Raw genomic sequence first — 25,228 nt, forward strand, 5'->3', positions numbered from 1 at the left:
GTTAGACAAAGGAGAACCAGGGGACGTGATTTATTTAGATTTCCAGAAGGCCTTTGACAAGGTGCCGCACAGGAGACTGTTAAATAAGTTAAGAGCTCATGGTGTTAAGGGTAAGATCCAGGCATGGATAGAGGATTGGCTGACTGGCAGAAGGCAGAGAGTGGGGATAAAGGGGTCTTTTTCAGGATGGCAGCCGGTGACTAGTGGTGTGCCTCAGGGGTCTGTGCTGGGACCACAACTTTTCACAATATATATTAACGATTTAGAGGAAGGAACTAAAGGCACTGTTGCTACGTTTGCAGATGATACAAAGAGATGTGAAGGGACAGGTAGTATTGAGGAAGCAGGGGGGCTGCAGAAGGTCTTTGACAGGTTAAGAGAGTGGGCAAAAAAGTGGCAGATTGCATACAAAGAACAAAGAACAATACAGCACAGGAACAGGCCCTTCAGCCCTCCAAGCCTGTACCGGTCTTTATCATAGATTATCATAGAATTTACAGTGCAGAAGGAGGCCATTCGAGTCTGCACCGGCTCTTGGAAAGAGCACCCTACCCAAGGTCAACACCTCCACCCTATCCCCATAACCCAGCAACCCCACCCAACACTAGGGGCAATTTTGGACACTAATGGCAATTTATCACGGCCAATCCACCTAACCTGCACATCTTTGGACTGTGGGAGGAAACCGGAGCACCCAGAGGAAACCCACGAACACACGGGGAGGATGTGTAGACTCCGCACAGACAGAAACCCAAGCCGGAATCGAACCTGGGACCCTGGAGCTGTGAAGCAATTGTGCTATCCACGATGCCACCGTGCTGCCCCTTTATATCAACATTTGCCAGAAACCTCAGCACTTCCTTGTGCCGTATCCCTCTATACCCATCCTATCCATGAATTTGTCAAGATGCCTTTTTAACACCGTTAATGTATCTGCTTCCACAACCTCCCCTGGCAACGCGTTCCAGGCGCTCACCACCCTCTGTGTAAAAAACCTGCCTCGCACATCTCCTCTAAACTTTTCCCCACGGACCTTAAACCTATGCCCCCCGGTGACTGACCCCCTCCACCCTGGGAAAGAGTGCCTGCCTGTCCGTTCTATCCATGCCCCTCATAATCTTGTAGACCTCTAATAGGTCGCCCCTCAACCTCCGTCGTTCTAATGAAAACAGTCCAAGTCTATTCAGCCTCTCCACATAGCTAACACCTTCCAGACCAGGCAACATCCTGGTAACACTCCTCTGACCCTCTCCAAAGCCTCCACATCCTTCTGGTAGTGGGGCGACCAGAATTGTGCGCAATATTCCAAGTGAGGTCTTACCACGGTTCTACACAGCTGTAGCATGATTTGCCAATTTCTGTACTCGATGCCCCATCCAATGAAGGAAAGCATTCCATATGCCTTCTTGACTACCTTGTCCACTTGTGTTTCCACCTGCAAGGTCTGTGGACCTGCACGCCCAGATCTCCCTGACTTTCTATATTCCTCAGAGTTTTGCCATTTACAATATGTTTCCCCTCTATGTTAGACCTATCAAAATGCATTCACATTTCTCTGGATTAAACTCCATTTGCCATTTCTGTGCCCAAGTCTCCAACCTATCTATGTCCTGCTGTATCCTCTGACAATCCTCAACACTATCTACCACTCCACCAATCTTTGTGTCATCCGCAACATTACTAATCAGACCGGCTACATTTTCCTCCAAATCGTTTGTGAACACTACAAACAACAGAGGTCCCAGCACCGATCCCTGTGAAACGCCACTAGTCACAACCTTCCATTCAGAAAAACACTCTTCTACTGCTACCCTTTGCCTTCTGTGACCGAGCCAGTTCTGTATCCATCTTACCGCCTCACCTCTGATCCCGTGTGACTTCACCTTTTGTACCAGTTTGCCATTAGGCACCAGGTCAAAGGCTTTACTGAAGTCCATGTAAACAACATCCACCGCCCTCCCCTCATCTTTGTCACCGCTTCAAATAACTCGATCAAGCTAGTGAGGCTCGACCCCCCCCGTCACAAAACCATGCTGTCTATCGCTGATGAGTCCAAGCACGGTAGCACAGTGGTTAGCACTGTTGCTTCACAGCTCCAGGGTCCCAGGTTCTATTCCCGGCTTGGGTAACTGTCTGTGTGGAGTCTGCACGTTCTCCCCCTGTCTGCTTGGGTTTCCTCCGGGTGCTCCGGTTTCCTCCCAGAAGCCGCGAAAGACGTGCTGACAGGTAATTTGGACATTCTGAATTCTCCCTCCGTGTACCCGAACAGGCGCCGGAATGTGGTGATTGGGGGCTTTTCACAGTAGCTTCATTGCTGTGTTACTGTAAGCCTACTTGTGACAATAAAGATTATTATTATTATTTGTTTCCAAATGGCTATAATTCCTGTCCCAAGAATGCTCTCCAATAATTTACCTACCGGTGGCCCATTTGGCTCAATGTCGAGCAAACTGGATTGCCTTCTGGGCCCATATGTCCCCCTGAGCCCAGTATTTCAGGACCCAGATATCTTACAAAAAACTGTCCTTTCCAGCTACAGGAAAGTAATGAGCCAGGAACAGCAGCCTCCAGGCATCTGCAGCCACCAACAGGAGCAGCAGCAAACACAACCTGCAGCTGTGAAGTGCTGACATAACCAACAATGCCAATTCCTTCATAGTGATAGCCTTCAGCTGTACAGCCAGAAGCTGCACAGTCAGAGGGAGTTAAAGTGACCTTCACTATATAACCATGAACAGGGCTCTGTCTTTGAAGTATTTGGTGGGACAGACAGGCAGCATCTGTAGATGTCCCTGGTATCGGTATTCACAAAATCGGAGGATGGCCTTTAGGAACCGTAGGCGATGAGCCCCCCCAGCCCCGATAGATGGTGGCCAGATCCCCGACCAGCCTCCCAACACCCCACCCCAGCATTGGGGCAGCAGTGCCGCTGGGATGCATGCCCGAAAATGAAAATGATGGTTTGTTCCACCCGGGGAAAAAGTCTCTGACTGTCTACTCTATCTATTCCCCTGATCATCTTATAAACCTCTATCAAGTCGCCCCTCATCCTTCTCCGTTCTAATGAGAAAAGGCCGAGCATCCTCAACCTTTCCAGATGCTCAGAAATCCTATCCTTCAGTACCCTTTCCATGACTTTGCCTACCACCGAAGTAAGACTAACTGGCCTGTAATTCCCAGGGTTATCCCTAGTCCCTTTTTTGAACAGGGGCATGACATTCGCCACTCTCCAATCCCCTGGTACCAACCCTGTTGACAGTGAGGACGAAAAGATCATTGCCAACGGCTCTGCAATTTCATCTCTTGCTTCCCATAGAATCCTTGGATATATCCCGTCAGGCCCGGGGGACTTGTCGATCCTCAAGTTTTTCAAAATGCCCAACACATCTTCCTTCCAAACAAGTATTTCCTCGAGCTTACCAATCTGTTTCACACTGTCCTCGCCAACAATATCGCCCCTCTCATTTGTAAATACAGAAGAAAAGTACTCGTTCAAGACCTCTCCTATCTTTTCAGACTCAATACACAATCTCCAGCTGCTGTCCTTGATCGGACCCACCCTCGCTCTAGTCATTCTAATATTTCTCACATATGTGTAAAAGGCCTTGGGGTTTTCCTTGATCCTACCCGCCAAAGATTGTTCATGCCCTCTCTTAGCTCTCCTAATCCCTTTCTTCAGTTCCCTCCTGGCTATCTTGTATCCCTCCAATGCCCTGTCTGAACCTTGATCATATGGTGGAGGATCGAGCTCTCCACCTACAAGTACGAGATCTTGCATCATTAAGGGCAGCACGGTAGCATTGTGGATAGCACAATTGCTTCACAGCTCCAGGGTCCCAGGTTCGATTCCGGCTTGGGTCACTGTCTGTGCGGAGTCTGCACATCCTCCCCGTGTGTGTGTAGGTTTCCTCCCACAGTCCAAAGATGTGCAGGTTAGGTGGATTGGCCATGATAAATTGCCCTTAGTGTCCAAAATTGCCTGTAGTGTTGGGTGGGGTTACTGGGTTATCTGGCAGGAGATCGCAGACCCGTGTCATGCTCCTCGTGTGCGATGTGGCAGCTCAGGGACACGTCCACTGTCCCTGGCTCCTTTACGTGCAAAAAGTGTGTCCAGTTGCAGCTCCTGTTAGACCGCTTGACGGCTCTGGAACTGCGGATAGACTCACTTTGGAGCATCCGCGATGCTGAGGACGTCGTGGATAGCACGTTTAGTGAGTTGGTCACACCACAGGTGAAAGGTTCTGAGGGAAATAGAAAATGGGTGAGCAAAAGACAGAGCAAGAGTAGGAAGGCAGTGCAGGTGTCCTCTGCGGTCATCTCCCTGCAAAACAGATATACCGCTTTGGATACTGTTGAGGGAGATGGCTCACCAGGGGAAGGCAGCAGCAGCCAGGTTCATGGCACCGTGGCTGGCTCTGCTGCGCAGCTGGGCAGGAAGAAGAATGACAGGGCTATAGTGATAGGGGACTCAATTGTAAGGGGAATAGACAGGTGGTTCTGCGGACGCAATCGAGACTCCAGGATGGTATGTTGCCTCCCTGGTGCAAGGGTCAAGGATGTCTCGGAGCGGCTGCAGGGCATTCTGGGGGGAGGGTGAACAGCCAGCTGACGTGGTGCACATAGGCACCAACGATATGGGTAAAAAATGGGACGGGGTCCTACAAGCTGAATTCAGGGAGTTAGGAGCTAAACTAAAAAGTAGGACCTCAAAGGTCTCAGGATTTCTACCAGTGCCACGAGCCAGTCAGAGTAGGAATGTCAGGATAGATAGGATGAATGCGTGGCTCGAGAGATGGTGCAATAGGGAGGGATTCAAATTCCTGGGGCATTGGAACCGGTTCTGGGGGAGGTGGGACCAGTACAAACCGGACGGTCTGCACCTGGGCAGACTGGAACCGATGTCCTGGGGGGGGGGGGGGGTTTGCTAGAGCTGTTGGGGAGAGTTTAAACGAATGTGGCAGGGGGATGGGAACCGATGCAGGAAGTTGGAAGGTAGTAAAACAGGGACAGAAACAAAAGGCAGTAAGGAGGAAAGTGTAAGGCAGAGAAGCCATCGTCAAAAATCAAAAAGTGCGACAGTACAAGATACAATGACTGAGGGGAGCTCAGTGAATAGGACCAGGAAGACTAAAAGGAATAAAACGGGAAGTGAAAACAATAATGGTAAGCGACGCGGCAGGTTGTTACATGAAGATATGGGTCCAACGACAAGGAAAATTAGGAGAAAGGTTAAGAGGAAATATAACTTAGGAGAGGTTACTGATCGAGGTGTTAAGATTCAGAACAGAGGTAAAAAAGCCAACATAAATGTACTTTACCTGAATGCTCGTAGTATTCAGAATAAGGGGTGTCATTCTCCGCCGGCGGGAGTCTCCATTTTGCCGGTCGGGGCAGAAATGTGGCGGGGCGGGTAGGAGAATTCAGAACAGAGGTAAAAAAGCCAACATAAGGGTACTTTACCTGAATGCTCGTAGTATTCGGAATAAGGTAAATGAGTAGATGGCGCAAATCATCGTGAATGACTATGATTTAGTGGCCATTACTGAAACATGGTTAAAGGATGGTCACGACTGGGAGTTAAATATCCAAGGTTATCAAACTTTTCGGAAGGACAGAGTGGATGGTAAGGGAGGTGGTGTAGCTCTGTTATTTAAGGATGACATCCGGGCAACAGTAAGGGATGACATCGGTGCTATGGAGGATAAGGTTGAATCCATTTGGGTGGAAATCAGGAATAGTAAGGCGAAAAAGTCACTGATATGAGTAATCTATAGGCCACCAAATAGTAACATTATGGTGGGGCAGGCAATAAACAAAGAAATAACTGATGCACGTAGAAATGGTACAGCAGTTATCATGGGGAATTTTAATCTACATGTCGATTGGTTTAACCAAGCCGGTCAAGGCAGCCTTGAGGAGGAGTTTATAGAAGTTTAATTTCATTTCAATGTATCCGCGATAGTTTCCTAGAACAGTATGTAATGGAACTTACGAGGGAACAAGCGGTCATAGATCTGGTCCTGTGTAATGAGACAGGATTGATTAATGATCTCATAGTTTGGGACCCTCTTGGAAGGAGCAATCACAATATGGTGGAATTTAAAATACAGATGGAGGGTGAGAAGGTAAAATCAAACACTAGTGTTTTGTGCTTAAACGATGGAGATTACAATGGGATGAGAGAAGAACTATCTACGGTAGACTGGGAGCAAAGACTTTATGGTGAAACAGTTGAGAAACAGTGGAGAACCTTCCAAGCGATTTTTCATAGTGCTCAGCAAAGGTTTATACCAACAAAAAGGAATGACGGTAGAAAGAGGGAAATCGACCGTGGATATCTAAGGAAATAAGGGAGAGTATCAAATTGAAGGAAAAAGCATACAAAGTAGCAAAGATTAGTGGGAGACTAGAGGACTGGGAAATCTTTATGGGGCAACAGAAATCTACTAAAAAAGCAATAAAGAGTCAGCTAGATTATGAGAGTAAACCTGCTCAGAATATAAAACCAGATAGTTAAGGTTTCTACAAATATATAAAACAAAAAAGAGTGGCTAAGGTAAATATTGGTCCTTTAGAGGATGAGAATGGAGATTTAATAATGGGAGATGAGGAAATGGCTGAGGAACTGAACAGTTTTTTTGGGTCGGTCTTCACAGTGGAAGACACGAATAACATGCCAGTGACTGATGGAAATGAGGCTATGACAGGTGAGGACCTTGAGAGGATTGTTATCACCAAGGAGGTAGTGATGAGCAAGCTAATGGGGCTAAAGGTAGACATGTCTCCTGGCCCTGATGGGATGCATCCCAGAGTGCTAAAAGAGATGGCTAGGGAAATTGCAAATGCACTAGTGATAATTTATCAAAATTCACTAGACTCTGGGGTGGTCCCGGCGGATTGGAAATTAGCAAATGTGACACCACTGTTTAAAAAAGGAGGTAGGCAGAAAGCGGGTAATTATAGGCCAGTGAGCTTAACTTCGGTAGTAGGGAAGATGCTGGAATCTATCATCAAGGAAGAAATAGCGAGGCATCTGGATGGAAATTGTCCCATTGGGCAGACGCAGCATGGGTTCATAAAGGGCAGGTCGTGCCTAACAAATTTAGTGGGATTTTCTGAGGACATTACCAGTGCGGTAGATAACGGGGAGCCAATGGATGTGGTATATCTGGATTTCCAGAAAGCCTTTGACAAGGTGCCACACAAAAGGTTGCTGCATAAGATAAAGATGCATGGCATTAAGGGTAAAGTAGGAGCATGGATAGAGGACTGGTTAATTAATAGAAAGCAAAGAGTGGGGATTAATGGGTGTTTCTCTGGTTGGCAATCAGTAGCTAGTGGTGTCTGTCCCTCAGGGATCAGTGTTGGGCCCACAACTGTTCACAATTTACATAGATGATTTGGAGTTGGGGACCAAGGGAAATGTGTCCAAGTTTGCAGACGACACTAAGATAAGTGGGAAAGCAAAAAGTGCAGAGGATACTGGAACTCTGCAGAGGGATTTGGATAGGCTAAGTGAATGGACTAGGGTCTGGCAGATGGAATACAATGTTGACAAATGTGAGGTTATCCATTTTGGTAGGAATAACAGCAAAAGGGATTATTATTTAAATGTAAAATATTAAAACATGCTGCTGTGCAGAGAGACCTGGGTGTGCTAGTGCATGAGTCGCAAAAAGTTGGTTTACAGGTGCAACAGGTGACGAAGAAGGCAAATGAAATTTTGTCATTCATTGCTCGAGGGATGGAGTTTAAGACTCGGGAGGTTATGCTGCAATTGTATAAGGTGTTAGTGAGGCTGCACCTAGAGTATTGTGTTCAGTTTTGGTCTCCTTACTTGAGAAAGGACGTACTGGCACGGGAGGGTGTGCAGAGGAGATTCACTCGGTTAATCCCAGAGCTGAAGGGGTTAGATTACAAGGAGAGGTTGAGTAGACTGGGACTGTACTCATTGGAATTCAGAAGGATGAGGGGGGATCTTATCGAAACATATAAAATTATGAAGGGAATAGATAGGATAGATGCGGGCAGGTTGTTTCCACTGGCAGGTGAAAGCAGAACTAGGGGGCATAGCCTCAAAATAAGGGGAAGTAGATTTAGGACTGAGTTTAGGAGGAACTTCTTCACCCAAAGGGTTGTGAATCTATGGAATTCCTTGCCCAGTGAAGCAGTAGAGGCTCCTTCATTAAATGTTTTTAAGATAAAGATAGATAGTTTTTTGAAGAATAAAGGGATTAAGGGTTATGGTGTTCGGGCCGGAAAGTGGAGCTGAATCCACAAAAGATCAGCCATGATCTCATTGAATGGTGGAGCAGGCTCGAGGGGCCAGATGGATGACTCCTGCTCCTAGTTTTTATGTTATGGGGATAGGGTGGAGGTGTGGACCTTGGGTAGGGTGCTCTTTCCAAGAGCCGGTGCAGACTCGATGGGCCGAATGGCCTCCTTCTGCACTGTAAATTCTATGTATGTCCCGGGAAGCCAACGCACAAGTGGGCCGACTCTGGACCCTTCACGATGACCTCTGCCACCCGGGGGTCACTCGGTTCTTCCATTTTATCAAAACCTGCAACCTGCCCTACTCCATCGAGGAGGTCAGGACCGTCACCAGGAACTGCCAAATCTGCGTGGAGTGCAAGCCGCACTTCTACCGGCCAGAGAAAGTGCACCTGGTGAAGGCTTCCTGCCCCTTTGAGCGCCTCAGCATGGACTTCAAAGGGCCCCTTCCCTCCACCGACCGCAACACTTATTTCTTAAACGTGATTGATGAGTACTCCCGGTTCCCTTTCCCCCTCCCCTGTCCCGACATGACGGCTGCCACCGTCATTAAAGCGCTCCACAGCACTTTTACCCTGTTCGGTTTCCGCGCCTACATCCATAGCGATAGGGGGTCCTCCTTCTGTGAGCGACGAGCTGCGTCAATTCCTGCTCAGCACGGGCATTGCCTCAAGCAGGATGACCAGCTTCAACCCCCGGGGAAACGGGCAGGTGGAGAGGGAGAACGGAACGGTCTGGAAGATCGTCCTACTAGCCCTACGGTCCAAGAATCTCCCAGTCTCCCGCTGACAGGAGGTCCTCCCCGATGCACTCCACTCCATTCGATCACTACTGTGTACCATGACCAACGAAACACCTCATGAACGTCTCCTTGTCTTCCCTAGGAAGTCCTCCTCCAGGACCTCGCTCCCAACCTGGCTGGCAGCTCCTGGACCCATTTTGCTCCGCAGACACGTGCGGGCGCACAGGTCGGATCCGTTGGTCGAGAGGGTACACCTCCTTCATGCTAACCGTCAGTCCGCCTATGTGGCCCCGACAGCCGATATGACCTATGCCAACTTTGCGTTGAGATGTTCTGGCTCCGCCACAGTGGATATGCTGCGCCATTCAAATCCCCATTGACAGGATAGGAAGATATTATGTGATTAGAACTCTTCCTGATTCATCAGACTGAATGGTGGGTTATAATTTCTACAAGTAACAGATTTGTTGTTTTTACTCAGCTCCTTACTCACCCTCTGTGAATGCCGAAGGTGATCAGTCAGGGTTAACTTAGGCGGGGTGTTCTTGACACCACAGTTAATCGGTGTTGAAGGGAGATCTTCAGGTCTGTATAACAAATGACGGCCAAGTTTATCTCCTGAGAGATGTTCAATTATGTAACTTTGATTGCTGAAAATAATCAGAGCACTGCAGGAGAGAGAGAAAAAACAATAAAGGCACACACAATTAATTTAACATTTAATTAATTTAAATAAGTCTCTAGCTACACAGTGAGTAATCCTTACCCTGCTGAATAAACACATCCCAGTACAGTTACACAGTGAATAATCCTTACCCTGCTGAATAAACACATCACGGTACAGTTACAGTGAGTAATCCTTACCCTGCTGAATAAACACATCCCAGTACAGTTACACAGTGAGTAATCCTTACCCTGCTGAATAAACACATCCCAGTACAGTTACACAGTGAATAATCCTTACCCTGCTGAATAAACACATCCCAGTACAGTTACACAGTGAATAATCCTTACCCTGCTGAATAAACACATCCCAGTACCACTTCCGGATGCGGCTATGCAGAGCTAGGTCGCATATTCGGTAGCTCCCGCTTGGAACGGACATTTGGGCTCTTTTACAGGGCCACCACGGCATTTGTTTGACATTTCCCGGTGTGGCAAGAGGACTGCAACACTCCCCTGACGGTGTCCCCCAGGAGTGTTGTGTCTTTTGGCTGCCAGGCCCGGCAGAAGCAGTGGAAGATTTGGCAGCAACAGGATAAACAGCATTTGCAGCAGTTTGCAGCATGCAAGCGGGGGAAGGGCAAGCTTAAAGCTGCAAACAGTCCTGAGGACCTTTGTCAAAAGTGAATTCGAACAGCAGAGGGAACAACTGTGAAAAGATCTCACTAGGGCCACTGAAGAAGCGGGGACGAGGCTTCCGGTGGCGGCCATGGAGGAGTAGGTCACGCATTCGGCAGCTCCCGTCTGGAACGGACACTTAGACCTTTTTCAGGGGTTTCCACGGACATTTTGGGGCAGATTGGTGAAGCGAACACTGCCAAAATGATTCCCTCTCGAGACTTTTGGGCTCTTTTCAGGGCCCCCAAGGTCACTTTTTCGACGTTTCCCGGTGTGGGAAGGAGTTAATAATAGCTCCCCGTCAGTATATGGCTTTAACTAGGAGCGGGGTGACAAAAAAGGTGGTGGTGGACCAGAAGAAGGGAGGGAAGAAAGACAAAATGGCGGCGGGCGGAGACCAGGCAGCGTGGAGGCAGTGGGCGGAGGAGCAACAGGAGGGTATCCAGCGCTGCCTCAGAGAGATTAAAAAGGACCTGCTAGAGACGATGAAGGCTTCTATTGATAAGCTGCTGGAGACACAGATGGCCCAGGGAGTGGTGATCCGAGAGACTCAACAAAAGATCTCTGTCAATGAGGACGAGATCTTAGTCCTGGCGGTAAAGGTGGAGGCGCACGAGGCGCTCCACAAGAAATGGCAGGAGCGGTTCGAGGAGATGGAGAATCGGTCGAGGCGGAAGAATCTGCGGATTCTGGGCCTCCCGGAGGGGCCGGAAGTGGGGGCCTATGTGGTCACCATGTTAAACTCGCTGATGGGAGCGGGGTCGTTCCAGGGGCCCCTGGAGCTGGAAGGGGCCCATAGAGTGTTGGCGAGGAGGCCCAAGGCTAACGAGCCTCCGCGGGCGGTGCTGGTGCGGTTCCATCGGTTCGTCGATCGGGAGTGTGTGCTCAGGTGGGCCAAGAAGGAGAGGAGCAGCAGGTGGGAGAACGCGGAGGTTCGGATATATCAGGACTGGAGTGCGGAGGTGGCGAAGAGGAGGGCCGGGTACAATCGAGCGAAGGCGGTGCTGCACAGGAAGGGGGTGAAGTTTGGCATGTTGCACCCGGCGCGACTGTGGGTCACCTACAAGGACCGGCACCATTATTTTGAGTCTCCGGAGGAGGTGTGGGCCTTTGTTCAGGCCGAGAAGCTGGACACAGACTGAGGGTCGGGATGGGCGGATATGTTATGCCTATTTTTGGTTCGGTGGGGGGGGCCTTCGCATTGTTTTGGGTTTCTTTTTCTCTGTGTTTTTCTCTTTCGGGTTGGGGAGGGTGGATGGGGCGGGTTGGGCACTGTTTTGGTTGGTGGCGGGGCCTGGTAGGTGGAGAGCGCGGGATTTTTTTCCCGCGCCGAAGACTGGGGGGGACGGGACCCGGGCGGGGAAGCGAGGATTGTTTCCCGCGCTTCGAACGGAGGGGGAGAGCCTGTGAATGGGGAGCGGGAGAGGAGGGTGTGCCACACAATGGGAGGAGTCGAAGGGGAGGCGGGAGTGGCCGGGGTCAGCAGGAGTCAGCTGACTTGCGAAAGTGCAATGGGGGGAGTAAACCAGCTAGGATGGGTCCTAGCCGGGGGAGGGGGAGGGGGGGGGGGGCTGGGTGGGGGGGAATCGAGTTGCTGCTGCTAAAATCAAGGAGGAGCTGGAGCGAGTGGGGTGGGTCAAGACGGGGGTATGCCGCTGTGGGGAACGGGCCGGGTGTGTGGTGCGGGCGTGTGGCTGGCCGAGGAGGGGGTCATGGCTAGTCGGCGGGGGAGGGAGGCGGGTAGCCCCCTAATCTGGCTGATAACCTGGAATGTAAGGGGACTGAAAGGGCCGGTTAAGCAGGCCCGCGTGTTCGCGCACCTGAAGGGGCTCAAGGCGGATGTGGTTATGCTCCAGAAGACACACCTGAAGGTGGCAGACCAGGTAAGATTGAGGAAAGGGTGGGTAGGTCAGGTGTTTCACTTGGGGCTAGATGCCAAAAATCGAGGGGTGGCGATCTTGGTGGGAAAGAAGGTGTTATTCGAGGCGTCGAGCATTGTGGCAGATAATGGCGGTAGGTACATAATGGTAAGTGGTAAGTTGCAGGGAGAGAGGGTGGTACTGGTCAATGTGTATGCTCCAAACTGGGACGATGCGGGATTTATGCGGCGTATGTTGGGTCGGATCCCAGACTTGGAAGTGGGGGGCCTGATAATGGGGGGAGACTTTAACACGGTGTTGGATCCTGCACTGGATCGCTCCAGGTCTAGGACGGGTAGGAAGCCGGCGGCGGCTAGAGTGTTGAGGGGATTTATGGACCAAATGGGAGGGGTGGACCCTTGGAGATTTGCAAGGCCGGGGGCTAGGGAATTTTCATTCTTCTCACATGTCCATAAGGCTTATTCTCGAATCGACTTTGAGTAGGGCGCTGATAGCGAGAGTAGAGGATACCGAGTATTCAGCAATAGCCATTTTGGACCACGCCCCGCATTGGGTGGACTTGGAGATGGGGGAGGAGAGGGACCAGCGCCCGCTGTGGCGCTTGGAGGTGGGGCTGTTGGCGGACGAGGAGGTGAGCCAGCGGGTCCGAGGAAGTATAGAGAGACCAACGACAATGGGGAGGTCCGAGTGGGGATGGTATGGGAGGCACTGAAGGCGGTGGTGAGGGGAGAGCTGATCTCCATTAGGGCCCACAAGGAGCGGGGCGAGAGGGAGAGGCTGGTGGGGGAGATGGTGAGGGTAGACAGGAGGTATGCGGAAGAACCTGAGGAAGGATTGTTGAGGAAGAGGCGCAGCCTCCAGACCGAATTCGACCTGGTGACCACCAGGAAGGCGGAGGTGCAGTGGAGGATGGCCCAGGGGGCGGTCTACAAGTATGGGGAAAAGGCAAGCCGGATGCTGGCGCATCAGTTTCGGAAGCGGGACGCAGCTAGGGAGATCGGGGGAGTTAAGGACAGGGGAGGGAGCGTGGTGCGGAGTGGGGTTGGCATCAATGGGGTCTTCAGGGACTTTTACGAGGAATTGTACCGATCCGAGCCCCCACGGGAGGAGGGAGGGATGGGCTGTTTCCTGGACCAATTGAGGTTTCCAAAGGTGGAAGAGGGAATGGTGGTGGGACTGGGGGCCCCGATTGGGCTGGAGGAGCTGATCAAAGGGATAGGAAGCATGCAGGCGGGGAAGGTACCGGGGCCGGACGGTTTCCCGGTCGAGTTCTATAAAAAATATATGGACCTGTTGGGCCCGCTGTCAGTTAGGACCTTTAATGAGGCAAGGGAGGGGGGGGCTTTCCCCCCGACGATGTCCCGGGCACTGATCTCCTTGATCCTGAAGCGGGACAAGGATCCCCTGCAATGTGGGTCTTACAGACCGATTTCCTTGTTAAATGTAGATGCCAAGGTGCTGGCGAAGGTCTTAGCCACGAGGATTGAGGATTGTGTGCCGCAGATCATCCATGAAGACCAGACGGGGTTTGTGAAGGGGAGACAGTTGAACGCGAATGTGCGGAGGCTTTTGAACGTTATCATGATGCCGGCGAGGGAGGGGGAGGCGGAGATAGTGGTGACGATGGACGCTGAGAAAGCCTTCGATAGGGTAGAGTGGGGGTACCTGTGGGAGGTGCTGAAGAGGTTTGGCTTTGGGGAGGGGTTTGTCAGGTGGGTTAGGCTGTTGTACGAGGTCCCGATGGCGAGTGTGGCCACAAATAGGAGGAGGTCCGAGTACTTTCGGTTGCACCGAGGGACGAGACAGGGGTGTCCCCTGTCCCCCTTGCTCTTCGCACTGGCGATTGAACCCCTGGCTTTGGCACTGAGAGAGTCGAGGAACTGGAGGGGGTTGGTGCGGGGTGAGGAGGAGCACAGGGTGTCGCTTTATGTGGACGACCTGCTGCTGTATGTGGCGGACCCGGTGGGAGGAATGCCAGAGGTAATGAGGATGCTTAGGGGGTACAAGCTCAATATGGGGAAGAGCGAGCTGTTCGTAGTTCAGTTAGGGGACCAGGAGAGGGGGATTGGCGAGCTCCCACTGAAAAGGGCGTAGAGGAGTTTCAGATATTTGGGGGTCCAGGTGGCCAGGAGCTGGGGGGCCCTGCATAGGCTTAAATTTACAAGGCTGGTGGAGCAAATGGAGGAGGAGTTCAAGAGGTGGGACGCGTTGCCGCTGTCCCTGGCGGGTAGGGTGCAGTCAATCAAAATGACGGTGCTCCCAAGGTTTTCGTTCCTGTTCCAGTGCCTCCCCGTGTTTATCCCGAAGGCTTTTTTCAGGCGGGTTAACAGGAGTATAATGGGGTTTGTGTGGACGTGAGGGACTCCGAGGGTGAGAAGGGTGTTCCTGGAGCGGAGTAGAGATAGGGGGGGGCTGGCGCTGCCCAACCTCTGTGGGTACTACTGGGCCGCCAATGCGACAATGGTGCGCAAGTGGGTGATGGAGGGGCAGAGGCTGCATGGAAGAGGCTGGAGACGGCGTCCTGTGTGGGTACGAGTCTGGGGGCGCTGGCAACGGCGCTGCTGCCACTCCCTCCAAGGAGGTATACCACGAGCCCGGTGGTGGTGGCGGCCCTCAAAATTTGGGGGCAGTGGAGGCGGCATAGGGGGGAAGTTAGGGCCTCGGCGTGGACCCCATTACGGGGGAACCACCGGTTCGCCCCAGGAAGAACAGGTGGAGGGTTTTCGGGGTGGCACAGGGCAGGCATACGAAAGTTAGGGGACCTGTGTGTGAACGAGACGTTCGCGAGCTTGGGTGAGCTGGAGGAGAAGTACGGGCTCCTCCCGGGGAACACCTTCAGGTACTTACAGGTACTTACAGTTTAAACTAATGCAGCAGGGGCATGGGAACCTGGATTGTAGTTTTAGGGTAAGGGAGAATGAGAGTATAGAGGTCAGGAGCACAGATTTGACGTCGCAGGAGGGGGCCAGTGTTCAGGTAGGTGGTTTGAAGTGTGTCTACTTCAATGCCAGGAGTATACGGAATAAGGTAGGGGAATTGGCAGCATGGGTTGGTACCTCGGACTTCGATGTTGTGGCCATTTCGGAGACATGGATAGAGCAGGGACAGGGATGGATGTTGCAGGTTCCGGGGTTTAGGTGTTTTAGTAAGCTCAGAGAAGGAGGCAAAAGAGGGGGAGGTGTGGCGCTGCTAGTCAAGAGCAGTATTACGGTGGCGGAGAGGATGCTAGATGGGGACTCATCTTCCGAGGTAGTATGGGCTGAGGTTAGAAACATGAAAGGAGAGGTCACGCTGTTGGGAGTCTTCTATAGGCCTCCAAATAGTTCTAGGGATGTAGAGGAAAGGATGGCGAGGATGATACTGGATAAGAGCGAAAGTAACAGGGTAGTTATTATGGGAGACTTTAACTTTCCAAATATTGACTGGAAAAGATATAGTTTGAGTACATTAGATGGGTCGTTTTTTGTACAGTGTTTCCTGCACAATATGTTGACAGGCCAACAAGAGGCGAGGCCACGTTGGATTTGGTTTTGGGTAATGAACCAAGCCAGGTGTTGGATTTGGAGGTAGGAGAGCACTTTGGGGACAGTGACCACAATTCGGTGACGTTTACGTTAATGATGGAAAGGGATAAGTATACACCGCAGGGCAAGAGTTATAGCTGGGGGAAGGGCAATTATGATGCCATTAGACCTGACTTGGGGGGGGGGGATAAGGTGGAGAAGTAGGCTGCAAGTGTTGGGCACACTGGATACGCGGAGCTTGTTCAATGATCAGCTACTGCGTGTTCTTGATAAGTATGTACCGGTCAGGCAGGGAGGAAGGCGTCGAGCGAGGGAACCGTGGTTTACCAAAGAAGTGGAATCTCTTGTTAAGAGGAAGAAGGAGGCCTATGTGAAGATGAGGTGTGAAGTTTCAGTTGGGGCGATGGATAGTTACAAGGTAGCGAGGAAGGACCTAAAGAGAGAGCTAAGACGAGCAAGGAGGGGACATGAGAAGTATTTGGCAGGTAGGATCAAGGAAAACCAAAAAGCTTTCTATAGGTATGTCAGGAATAAGCGAATGACTAGGGAAAGAGTAGGACCAGTCAAGGACAGGGATGGGAAGTTGTGTGTGGAGTCTGAAGAGATAGGCGAGATACTAAATGAATATTTTTCGTCAGTATTCACTCAGGAAAAAGATAATGTTGTGGAGGAGAATGCTGAGACCCAGGCTAATAGAATAGATGGCATTGAGGTACGTAGAGAAGAGGTGTTGGCAATTCTGGACAGGCTGAAAATAGATAAGTCCCCGGGTCCTGATGGGATTTATCCTAGGATTCTCTGGGAGGCCAGGGAAGAGATTGCTGGGCCTTTGGCTTTGATTTTTATATCATCATTGGCTACAGGAATAGTGCCAGAGAACTGGAGGATAGCAAATGTGGTCCCTTTGTTCAAAAAGGGGAGCAGAGACAACCCCGGCAACTATAGACCGGTGAGCCTCACGTCTGTAGTGGGTAAAGTCTTGGAGGGGATTATAAGAGACAAGATTTATAATCATCTAGATAGGAATAATATGATCAGGGATAGTCAGCATGGCTTTGTGAAGGGTAGGTCATGCCTCACAAACCTTATCAAGTTCTTTGAGAAGGTGACTGAACAGGTAGACGAGGGTAGAGCAGTTGATGTGGTGTATATGGATTTCAGCAAAGCGTTTGATAAGGTTCCCCACGGTAGGCTATTGCAGAAAATACGGAGGCTGGGGATTGAGGGTGATTTAGAGATGTGGATCAAAAATTGGCTAGCTGAAAGAAGACAAAGGGTGGTGGTTGATGGGAAATGTTCAGAATGGAGTTCAGTGACAAGTGGAGTACCACAAGGATCTGTTCTGGGGCCGTTGCTGTTTGTCATTTTTATCAATGACCTAGAGGAAGGCGCAGAAGGGTGGGTGAGAAAGATTTGCAGACGATACTAAAGTCGGTGGTGTTGTCGATAGTGTGGAAGGATGTAGCAGGTTACAGAGGGATATAGATAAGCTGCAGAGCTGTGCTGAGAGGTGGCAAATGGAGTTTAATGTAGAGAAGTGTGAGGTGATTCACTTTGGAAGGAATAACAGGAATGCGGAATATTTGGCTAATGATGAAGTTCTTGGAAGTGTGGATGAGCAGAGGGATCTAGGTGTCCATGTGCATAGATCCCTGAAAGTTGCCACCCAGGTTGATAGGGTTGTGAAGAAGGCCTATGGAGTGTTGGCCTTTATTGGTAGAGGGATTGAGTTCCGGAGTCAGGAGGTCATGTTGCAGCTGTACAGAACTCTGGTACGGCCGCATTTGGAGTATTGCGTACAGTTCCGGTCACCGCATTATAGGAAGGACGTGGAGGCTTTGGAGTGGGTGCAGAGGAGATTTACCAGGATGTTGCCTGGTATGGAGGAAAAATCTTATGAGGAAAGGCTGGTGGACTTGAGGTTGTTTTCGTTGGAGAGAAGAAGGTTAAGAGGAGACTTAATAGAGGCATACAAAATGATCAGGGGGTTGGATAAGGTGGACAGTGAGAGCCTTCTCCCGCGGATGGAAATGGCTGGCACAAGGGGACATAGCTTTAAACTGAGGGGTAATAGATATAGGACAGAGGTCAGAGGTAGGTTCTTTACGCAAAGAGTAGTGAGGCCGTGGAATGCCCTACCTACAACAGTAGTGAACTCGCCAACATTGAGGGCATTTAAAAGTTTATTGGATAAACATATGGATGATAATGGCATAGTGTAGGTTAGATGGCTTTTGTTTCGGTGCAACATCGTGGGCCGAAGGGCCTGTACTGCGCTGTATCGTTCTATGTTCTATGTTCTCTGTAAGTGCATTTGCCAGACGGCAGGTGGTGGAATTTCCACGGCTACTGCCACACACAGTACAGGACAGGGTGCTCTCGGGGGGGTGGGTGGGATTGGGGAAGATCTCGGAAACTTACCAGGTGATGCAGGAGGAGGAGGAGGCCTCGGTGGTGGAGTTGAAAGGTAAGTGGGAGGAGGAGTTGGGAGAGGAGATCAAAGAGGGGACGTGGGCAGATGCCCTAGGGAGGGTGAACTCTTTCTTTTCATGCGCGAGGCTCAGCCTCATACAGTTTAAGGTGCTGCACAGGGCACACATGACCGGGACAAGGATGAGCAGGTTCTTTAGGGGTGAGGACAGGTGTGCTAGGTGCTCAGGGAGCCCAGCAAATCACACCCATATGTTCTGGGCATGCCCAGCGCTGGAGGAATTTTGGAAGGGCGTAGCGAGGACGGTGTCGAGGGTGGTAGGATCCAGGGTCAAACCGGGCTGGGGGCTCGCAATATTTGGGGTGGCAGAGGAGCCGGGAGTGCAGGAGGCGAAAGAGGCTGGAATTCTGGCCTTTGCGTCCCTGGTAGCCCGGCGGAGGATTCTCCTTCAGTGGAAGATACGAGGCCCCCAAGTGTGGAATCCTGGATCAGCGATATGGCAGGGTTCATTAAATTGGAGAGGGTGAAATCCGCCTTGAGAGGGTCGGTACAAGGGTTCTTTAGGCGGTGGCAACCGTTCTTAGACTTTCTGGCAGAACGCTAGACATTGGTCAATGGCAGCAGCAGCTGGGGTGGGGGGGGGGGGTTTACTTTATTTTTGTTTATGTTATTTACACTGGAAGGGTCTGAGGGGGTGTATACACCTGTTGTCTTAAGTCGGGGTGTTAATGTTAATTTATTATTTAGGTACGGGGGGAGGGGTTTGGGGGGTTGCTTTTTTAGATTGTGTTTTGTACTTACCCCTGTTGGGTTCTTTTTTCTTTCTCATTTTGTTATTGATATTTTATGAAAACCTTTAATAAAATTTAAAAAAAACACATCCCAGTACAGTTACACAGTAACTAATCCTTACCCTGCTGAATAAACACATTCCAGTACAGTTACACAGTGAGTAATCCTTACCCTGCTGAATAAACACATCCCAGTACAGTTACACAGTAACTAATCCTTACCCTGCTGAATAAACACATCCCAGTACAGTTACACAGTGAGTAATCCTTACCCTGCTGAATAAACACATCCCAGTACAGTTACACAGTGAGTAATCCTTACCCTGCTGAATAAACACATCCCAGTACAGTTACACAGTGAGTAATCCTTACCCTGCGGAATAAACACATCCCAGTACAGTTACACAGTGAGTAATCCTTACTCTGCTGAATAAACACATCCCAGTACAGTTACATAGTGAGCAATCCTTACCCTGCTGAATAAATACATCCCAGGAAAGTTACACAGTGAGTAATCCTTACCCTGCTGAATAAACACATCCCAGGAAAGTTACACAGTGAATAATCCTAACTGTAGCCATCTGGGATGGCCACGTCCCGATTAAAAAATGGACACTTGCAAAGACTGCAGGGGAAATTGGACAATGCTAAGAAACAAGCTCTGTCTGTTGATTAGAACCTTAAACGCGCAGACAGTGATGTGTTGGGTGCTCTGCTACACAGACAAACCAACACGGTTGCGAATGGTACAACTCAGTTTTATTACTAACATATATTTACAGTTGTAAACTGGTTACTGAGGTTCGATCAAAACCCTAGAATCTGTGGACCTATTCCTAACGCTATCTTGGAGTGGCACTCAGCACATGGTGGATGTCTGAGTGGCTTGCTGTGAGCTCTGTGCCCTGAGCTGTCTCCTGCTGGAATCAGCAGGAAGTGTTGTGTTTCCTGTTTTGTAGTGTGTATGCTCTTGCCTGTGATTGGCTGTGGTGTTGTGTGTGTGTTGATTGGTCTGTTGATCTGTCCATCAGTATGTATGTATGTTTGCACCATGATGTTTACCTGAATATCATGACAGACAGGACAGAAACTACCAAATGATTTACATACTATTGAGCCATATCCGGGGACAAAAGGGAAACATTTAGGTACACAATGTTAGGACAGACTCCCCGGCGCCAGAAGAAGCTAAGACAAAGCAGACTGACAGTCACCAGGACACGCCCAGCGATCAGGGAACCACCCCTCTATTGGAGGAAAATCGATTTGGAGGCCCCCCCAAAAGCGCGCGAAGCCCTTTTCAGTATAAGAGGTATCACCCAAGGGAGAACGCTCTCCTTTGGCTTTGGCTTTCAGTGAAGAGAGAGACCAGCCTAGCAGCTGCTCCAGACCAAGTAAGTTCCAAGTCAACGCACGCTACGAGATGGACGCTCCTAGTTGCTACCCTGTAAACAGCTCAACCCAGCAGCCTCAGAACCGAGCAATGGCCATTGTTCCTCTGACTGAGTGGGCGCCCGAAGCTAAGTATAGGCCTTAGTAATAGTGGTAGTTTAGTTTGTAGAGTTTATGCATGAGTAGATTTGACTGTGTGTAAATAAATGAGCATTGCTTTTGAACTTACCAATTGGTGTATCGAGTCATTGATCAGTATTCGGTTCTGAACCTTGTGGCGTGTCGAAAGATACCTGGCGACTCTTGAGCAAATGTGATTAAATAGAACCAAATTAAGAACCAACCAAAAGTTAGCTATATTTACTGGCGACTCCGCCGGGACTCGATTTAGAAGTGGCCTAACCACTCCGAGAGAACCCAAAATTTGAATTGAGAATCCAATTGGGAACAGAAAGAAAAACCACAAGCGTCAAAACAGTACTGATCAAGCCTCTGAGATTTGGAAGTGTGTTAATGCATGCGTACTAATGACGAATGTGATATAAAATAGTGACATTAGAGATATTAGTTACTGTAATGTAGAGATAGGCCAGTCTCATCCTGGTGAGTTCACAGACAAAGGATTTCAGACCGCATGGCAAAGCAAGGAGAAGGTGTGTCCAGCAAAGGAGGAGAAAAGGATGCTGGGTAATAGGGGCCAGAGGAAGGGATTGGAAGTGAGCCAATTAGAATGTATGGCCAGGTCAGGAGGGGTATAGGATGACCTATGGGAATCGTGTATGTGAAACTTGATGCCAGTTGTGTGAGTAGTAGAGATCCCTTTGTCCTACAGACTCACTTGATTCTGGAGGTGTACAAAGCAAGATGTGCTTTGTACCGCTGAGAATTGAGAAAGACTTGCAAGTCAAATAAAATAACTAATGCTGTACCTGCAAATACATCTCGACTTTTATTGAGGCCAGACTGACGGGTAAAGAAATTTGGGATTTGTCATTTGGTGCCGGAAACCCGGGATTTCTCAAGATGGTTCTGACCAACTGCGAAATCAGAATTAGACTGATTATGAACAGGAGGATGGGAAAAAGGGCCCACAATGTACAGCTGGAAAATGACCGCGCATTGATTTTTCCCCTCTTCTTATCGTCTGATTAGTCTGGTCACTCGCGGTTGGTACGGAAAGATCGTCTCGACGAAATCAAAGGTCAGTCTGGGGATTAGAAATTTAATTGATGGGATTTCATATTGTTGATTCGGCTTGGGTTAGGTTTTGGGTTGATGTAACATCTAAAACGATGATTCAATTCCATGTATAAGTGTTTTAAAGACTGATGTGACTTCAGCAGATGAAGGTTCAGTTAAGTAAGTGTTTTAAAGACTGATGTGACTTCAGCAGATGAAGGTTCAGTTAAGTAAGTGTTTTAAAGACTGATGTGACTTCAGCAGATGAAGGTTCAGTTCAATGAGTGTTTTTAAATCTGAAGATGATTCAATTCCATGTGTGAGTGTTTTAAATCTAGAGTTGATTAAGCTAAAATTGTACCCTTGGACTGTAGTGGCGAAAAACGCAGTTCTGATGACTCGTTGAGATTATGGGGAATTCCTTGGATAGCACAAATGATCCAGGCATGCCACTGCAAATATTATGCGATATGTATCCGGATAAAGCAAAAGATTTCAGGAAAATGTCAGCAACGTTAAGGAGTAAGATGGGTGATGAATGGCCACTAGGGGGCACCAAAGACCTAGAGATTATTAAGAAAATTCAGGGACACATCTGGAAAAAGAGTCAAAGAATGAAAGCAAAAGAATTAATTGGATTATGGAGACAATATTGTCAAGAGGAAAGAGATAAGATCATGTTATCAAGTTGGCAGGATAATGCCCATAAAATGGGAATTCCAATTAATGAACAGGGTAACCAAAAAACATTACAGGTCTTGAAAAAGGAATGTGCATTCAAAAAACGCGCAAGTAAAGACAGGAAAGGCTCGGCTCAAACAAAAGATGGGCTACGTAGTTCAATGGCTGGCCTTGAATTGACAGAAAATGACCAATTCGATGATTTGAAAATGTCAGCAAAGGTTCCGACTGCACCTGTAGCATTGTCTGCACTAATTCCAGAACCACCAGAGTATAATAATTTATATCCAGTCACTGCTCCCCAGATTCCAATCATGCCAGTCACTCCAGCCCTTTTGGTTGATAGCGTGGGTCCCGATTTACCATCTTCACGATCAGTAGGGGAAGAGGAGCTCTGTTCCACAAGCCCAGTTGCCCGATCACGGACAGCGAGAGAAGGGCTTGATCCTAACCAGAAACAATTAAGCATACCACCTAAATCCCTTAAGACCAAGGGGAAACCGCAAATTTCGAGAACAAAGGGAGATGCCAGGGATGATTCTGAAGAGAAAGAACTCCCTCTAGTGACAGGGAGGGACGTCAAAGTCTTGGAAGAACCAGAGGAAACAGCTAGAGTGCCCACTGGTGAGACTCGGAGACAGTTGCCGATTAGGAAGATACCAAACCTTGACGCAGTGACTGCCGGGGCCCAGCCCACGATAGACGTTTATTTCCCATGGACACCCAGTGAGATGATGGCTATTATGGCTACAATCCCAGATTGAAAAAAATCTCCTGCTGCTTTCGTGGATTCCCTGAGAACTACCATCTCAATTTATCACGCTGATTCTAGGGACCTCTGGGCCCTAGTCCAGCAGGTTTTAACCCCAGCAGAGTACCGCAATTATCTTAATCACTTGAATTATGCTAGCCACGCCGCACTTCAGCAAGCATTAGACGATGATAGACGGACACAAATCCTGAATGCGTTGAATAGCACATTTCAAAAGCCCATAAATATTTCTGTTATTTTAGACCTAAAACCTAAGAAGATTGAAGAGCCAGAGGAATTTCTGGAACGTTTTAATGAAATCTACCGTGGGCAGTCAGGCGACTTGCCATATCAAAATGGTCAGAATTCCCCTCAATATTGTGCTATGTTAATGCATTGCCTACCACCTTCCGTGGCTACTGCTGTGAAATGTAATAACATGAATTGGACAGAGAACGACCCTTCCCAGATGGCAAGGGCAGTCAGATTTTATTGGAAGGAGGGTGTAGGCCAGGAAGGAGGCTCAGTTACAAAGGTTAAGACTGAGTATGTAATGAAAAAGGATGATCTGCGACCCCAACAAGCGGCAGAAATGGTAGCTTACCAGCTGGAGCCCCAATATTGTGACTTTGGGTGGGTGGATCAGCGAGTGGGAGGATATCAAACCCACCCAAAGGGACCCTCAGCTCCTTTTTATGGCCCACCGTATGCACCAACAGCTTTACAACCGCCGCCCCCTCTGAGGGGCCATTGGTCTACTGGGAGAAGAGGACGGGGCAGATATAGAGGGAGCAATGCATGTTTTAATTGCGGCCGTGCAGATCACTGGCAACAGGAATGCCCCTTTAAAAGACAGGCAGCAGAAGGAGACTACCCGACCCAAAGGAGGGGGTACCCACCAAGGGGAGGACAGACGAGATACACTGACTTCTCCCAGGCAAACCCTTTCCCAACACAGGATTGACTAGCTAATTTAGTCATAAGGACTCTCCAATCGGACAGGGAACCTATTATCTCTCTGCAGATAGGAGATCAACATCACTCATTTGTAATCGACACTGGAGCAGCGATGTCTTCTGTGCAATCAGAACTTAAACTACCACTATCCGACCACACGCAGCAATTGTTGGGGTTCCAAGGACAGGTGTGTGAGTATCCTATTTCTGAACCTGTGACAGTCACTTACGAGAATAAGTCTGCAGATCATCAGTTTGTAGTGACTACTGGATTGGACTGTAACTTGTTGGCCCGAGATTTACTGTGTATCTTCCAGCTACAGCTAGAGTGCGGAGACGAGGGGATAACGGTCCAATCATGGAGGATGAGACAACAGTGCTATATTTCTATCACCCCCCAGTGGTGGACGTTAGACATTGAACATTCACTGCATCACGTTACCCTGGCCTATGACAGAACTGGACAAAACAGGGAGTTGGAGGACAAATACCGGCCATTAATTGGGACCAAATGGCCAGTCAAGGTTACAACCACAGTCACGGGAAAAGAAGGTACAGCCGATTTTGTTACAATACCACCACATTTATGGCCACAGTCAGCTTCGGTAAGCCCTCATATTACACGTCAGGTCCACGACCAGTACCATGCCAGGGATCTGGGGCCTATGGTAAGGAGGGCAGTGGATCATTCGGATCCAACAGAGTACACACTTCAAGTCACGCCGGATGGCACTGCCATAAAATATTTTGAGGTCCCTGAAACGATTAACACTCGACTGCAGCATCACTGGGGACATGATGTTTTGGAATATGTCAATCCACAGGTCTGGGCGGAATACCCATCACAAGTGGGAAAGACAAATGTTACACCTATTCAGGTAACGATGAAGGACCATGTAAAGCTGCCTTCCATTCGGCAATACCCCCTGAAATCCCAAGCTGCTCCGTCTATAGACAAATTAATTCAAGAGCTGTTGCAACAGGGTATTTTGGTCCCTTGCAAATCAGAATGTAACACCCCCATACTTGCTGTGCCTAAACCAGCAAAACGTTCAATTGATTTACGTTCAATCAATGCCATTGTACAGCCGTTACATGCTCTCGTCCCTAACCCTGCCCACATACTGGCTCAAATTCCAGCTCAAGCCTGGGTCTTAGCCATAATTGACCTTCAGCACGCCTTCTTTGCCCTCCCACTTGCAACTGAAATCCAATATTTGTTTGCCTTCACTTACAATGGACAGCAGTATACCTGGACCCGACTGCCACAGGGGTTCGTCAACTCA

At 49.3% G+C, this 25,228-nt stretch overlaps 1 protein-coding gene across 2 annotated transcripts in view; it reads right to left on the bottom strand.

Annotated features, from left to right (window-relative positions):
• The window catches only part of LOC140409647 (disintegrin and metalloproteinase domain-containing protein 12-like), a 1,449,600-nt gene that overhangs the window by 1,305,486 nt on the left and 118,886 nt on the right, over positions 1–25,228 (bottom strand). For both annotated transcript variants that reach the window (XM_072497981.1, XM_072497982.1), the window contains exon 6: positions 9,510–9,684. In XM_072497981.1, the coding sequence (XP_072354082.1) occupies positions 9,510–9,684 (175 nt within the window). The remainder of the gene's footprint in view (positions 1–9,509; positions 9,685–25,228) is intronic.

This window comes from Scyliorhinus torazame, chromosome 3 (assembly GCF_047496885.1).
Source record: "Scyliorhinus torazame isolate Kashiwa2021f chromosome 3, sScyTor2.1, whole genome shotgun sequence".
NCBI lineage: Eukaryota > Metazoa > Chordata > Chondrichthyes > Carcharhiniformes > Scyliorhinidae > Scyliorhinus > Scyliorhinus torazame.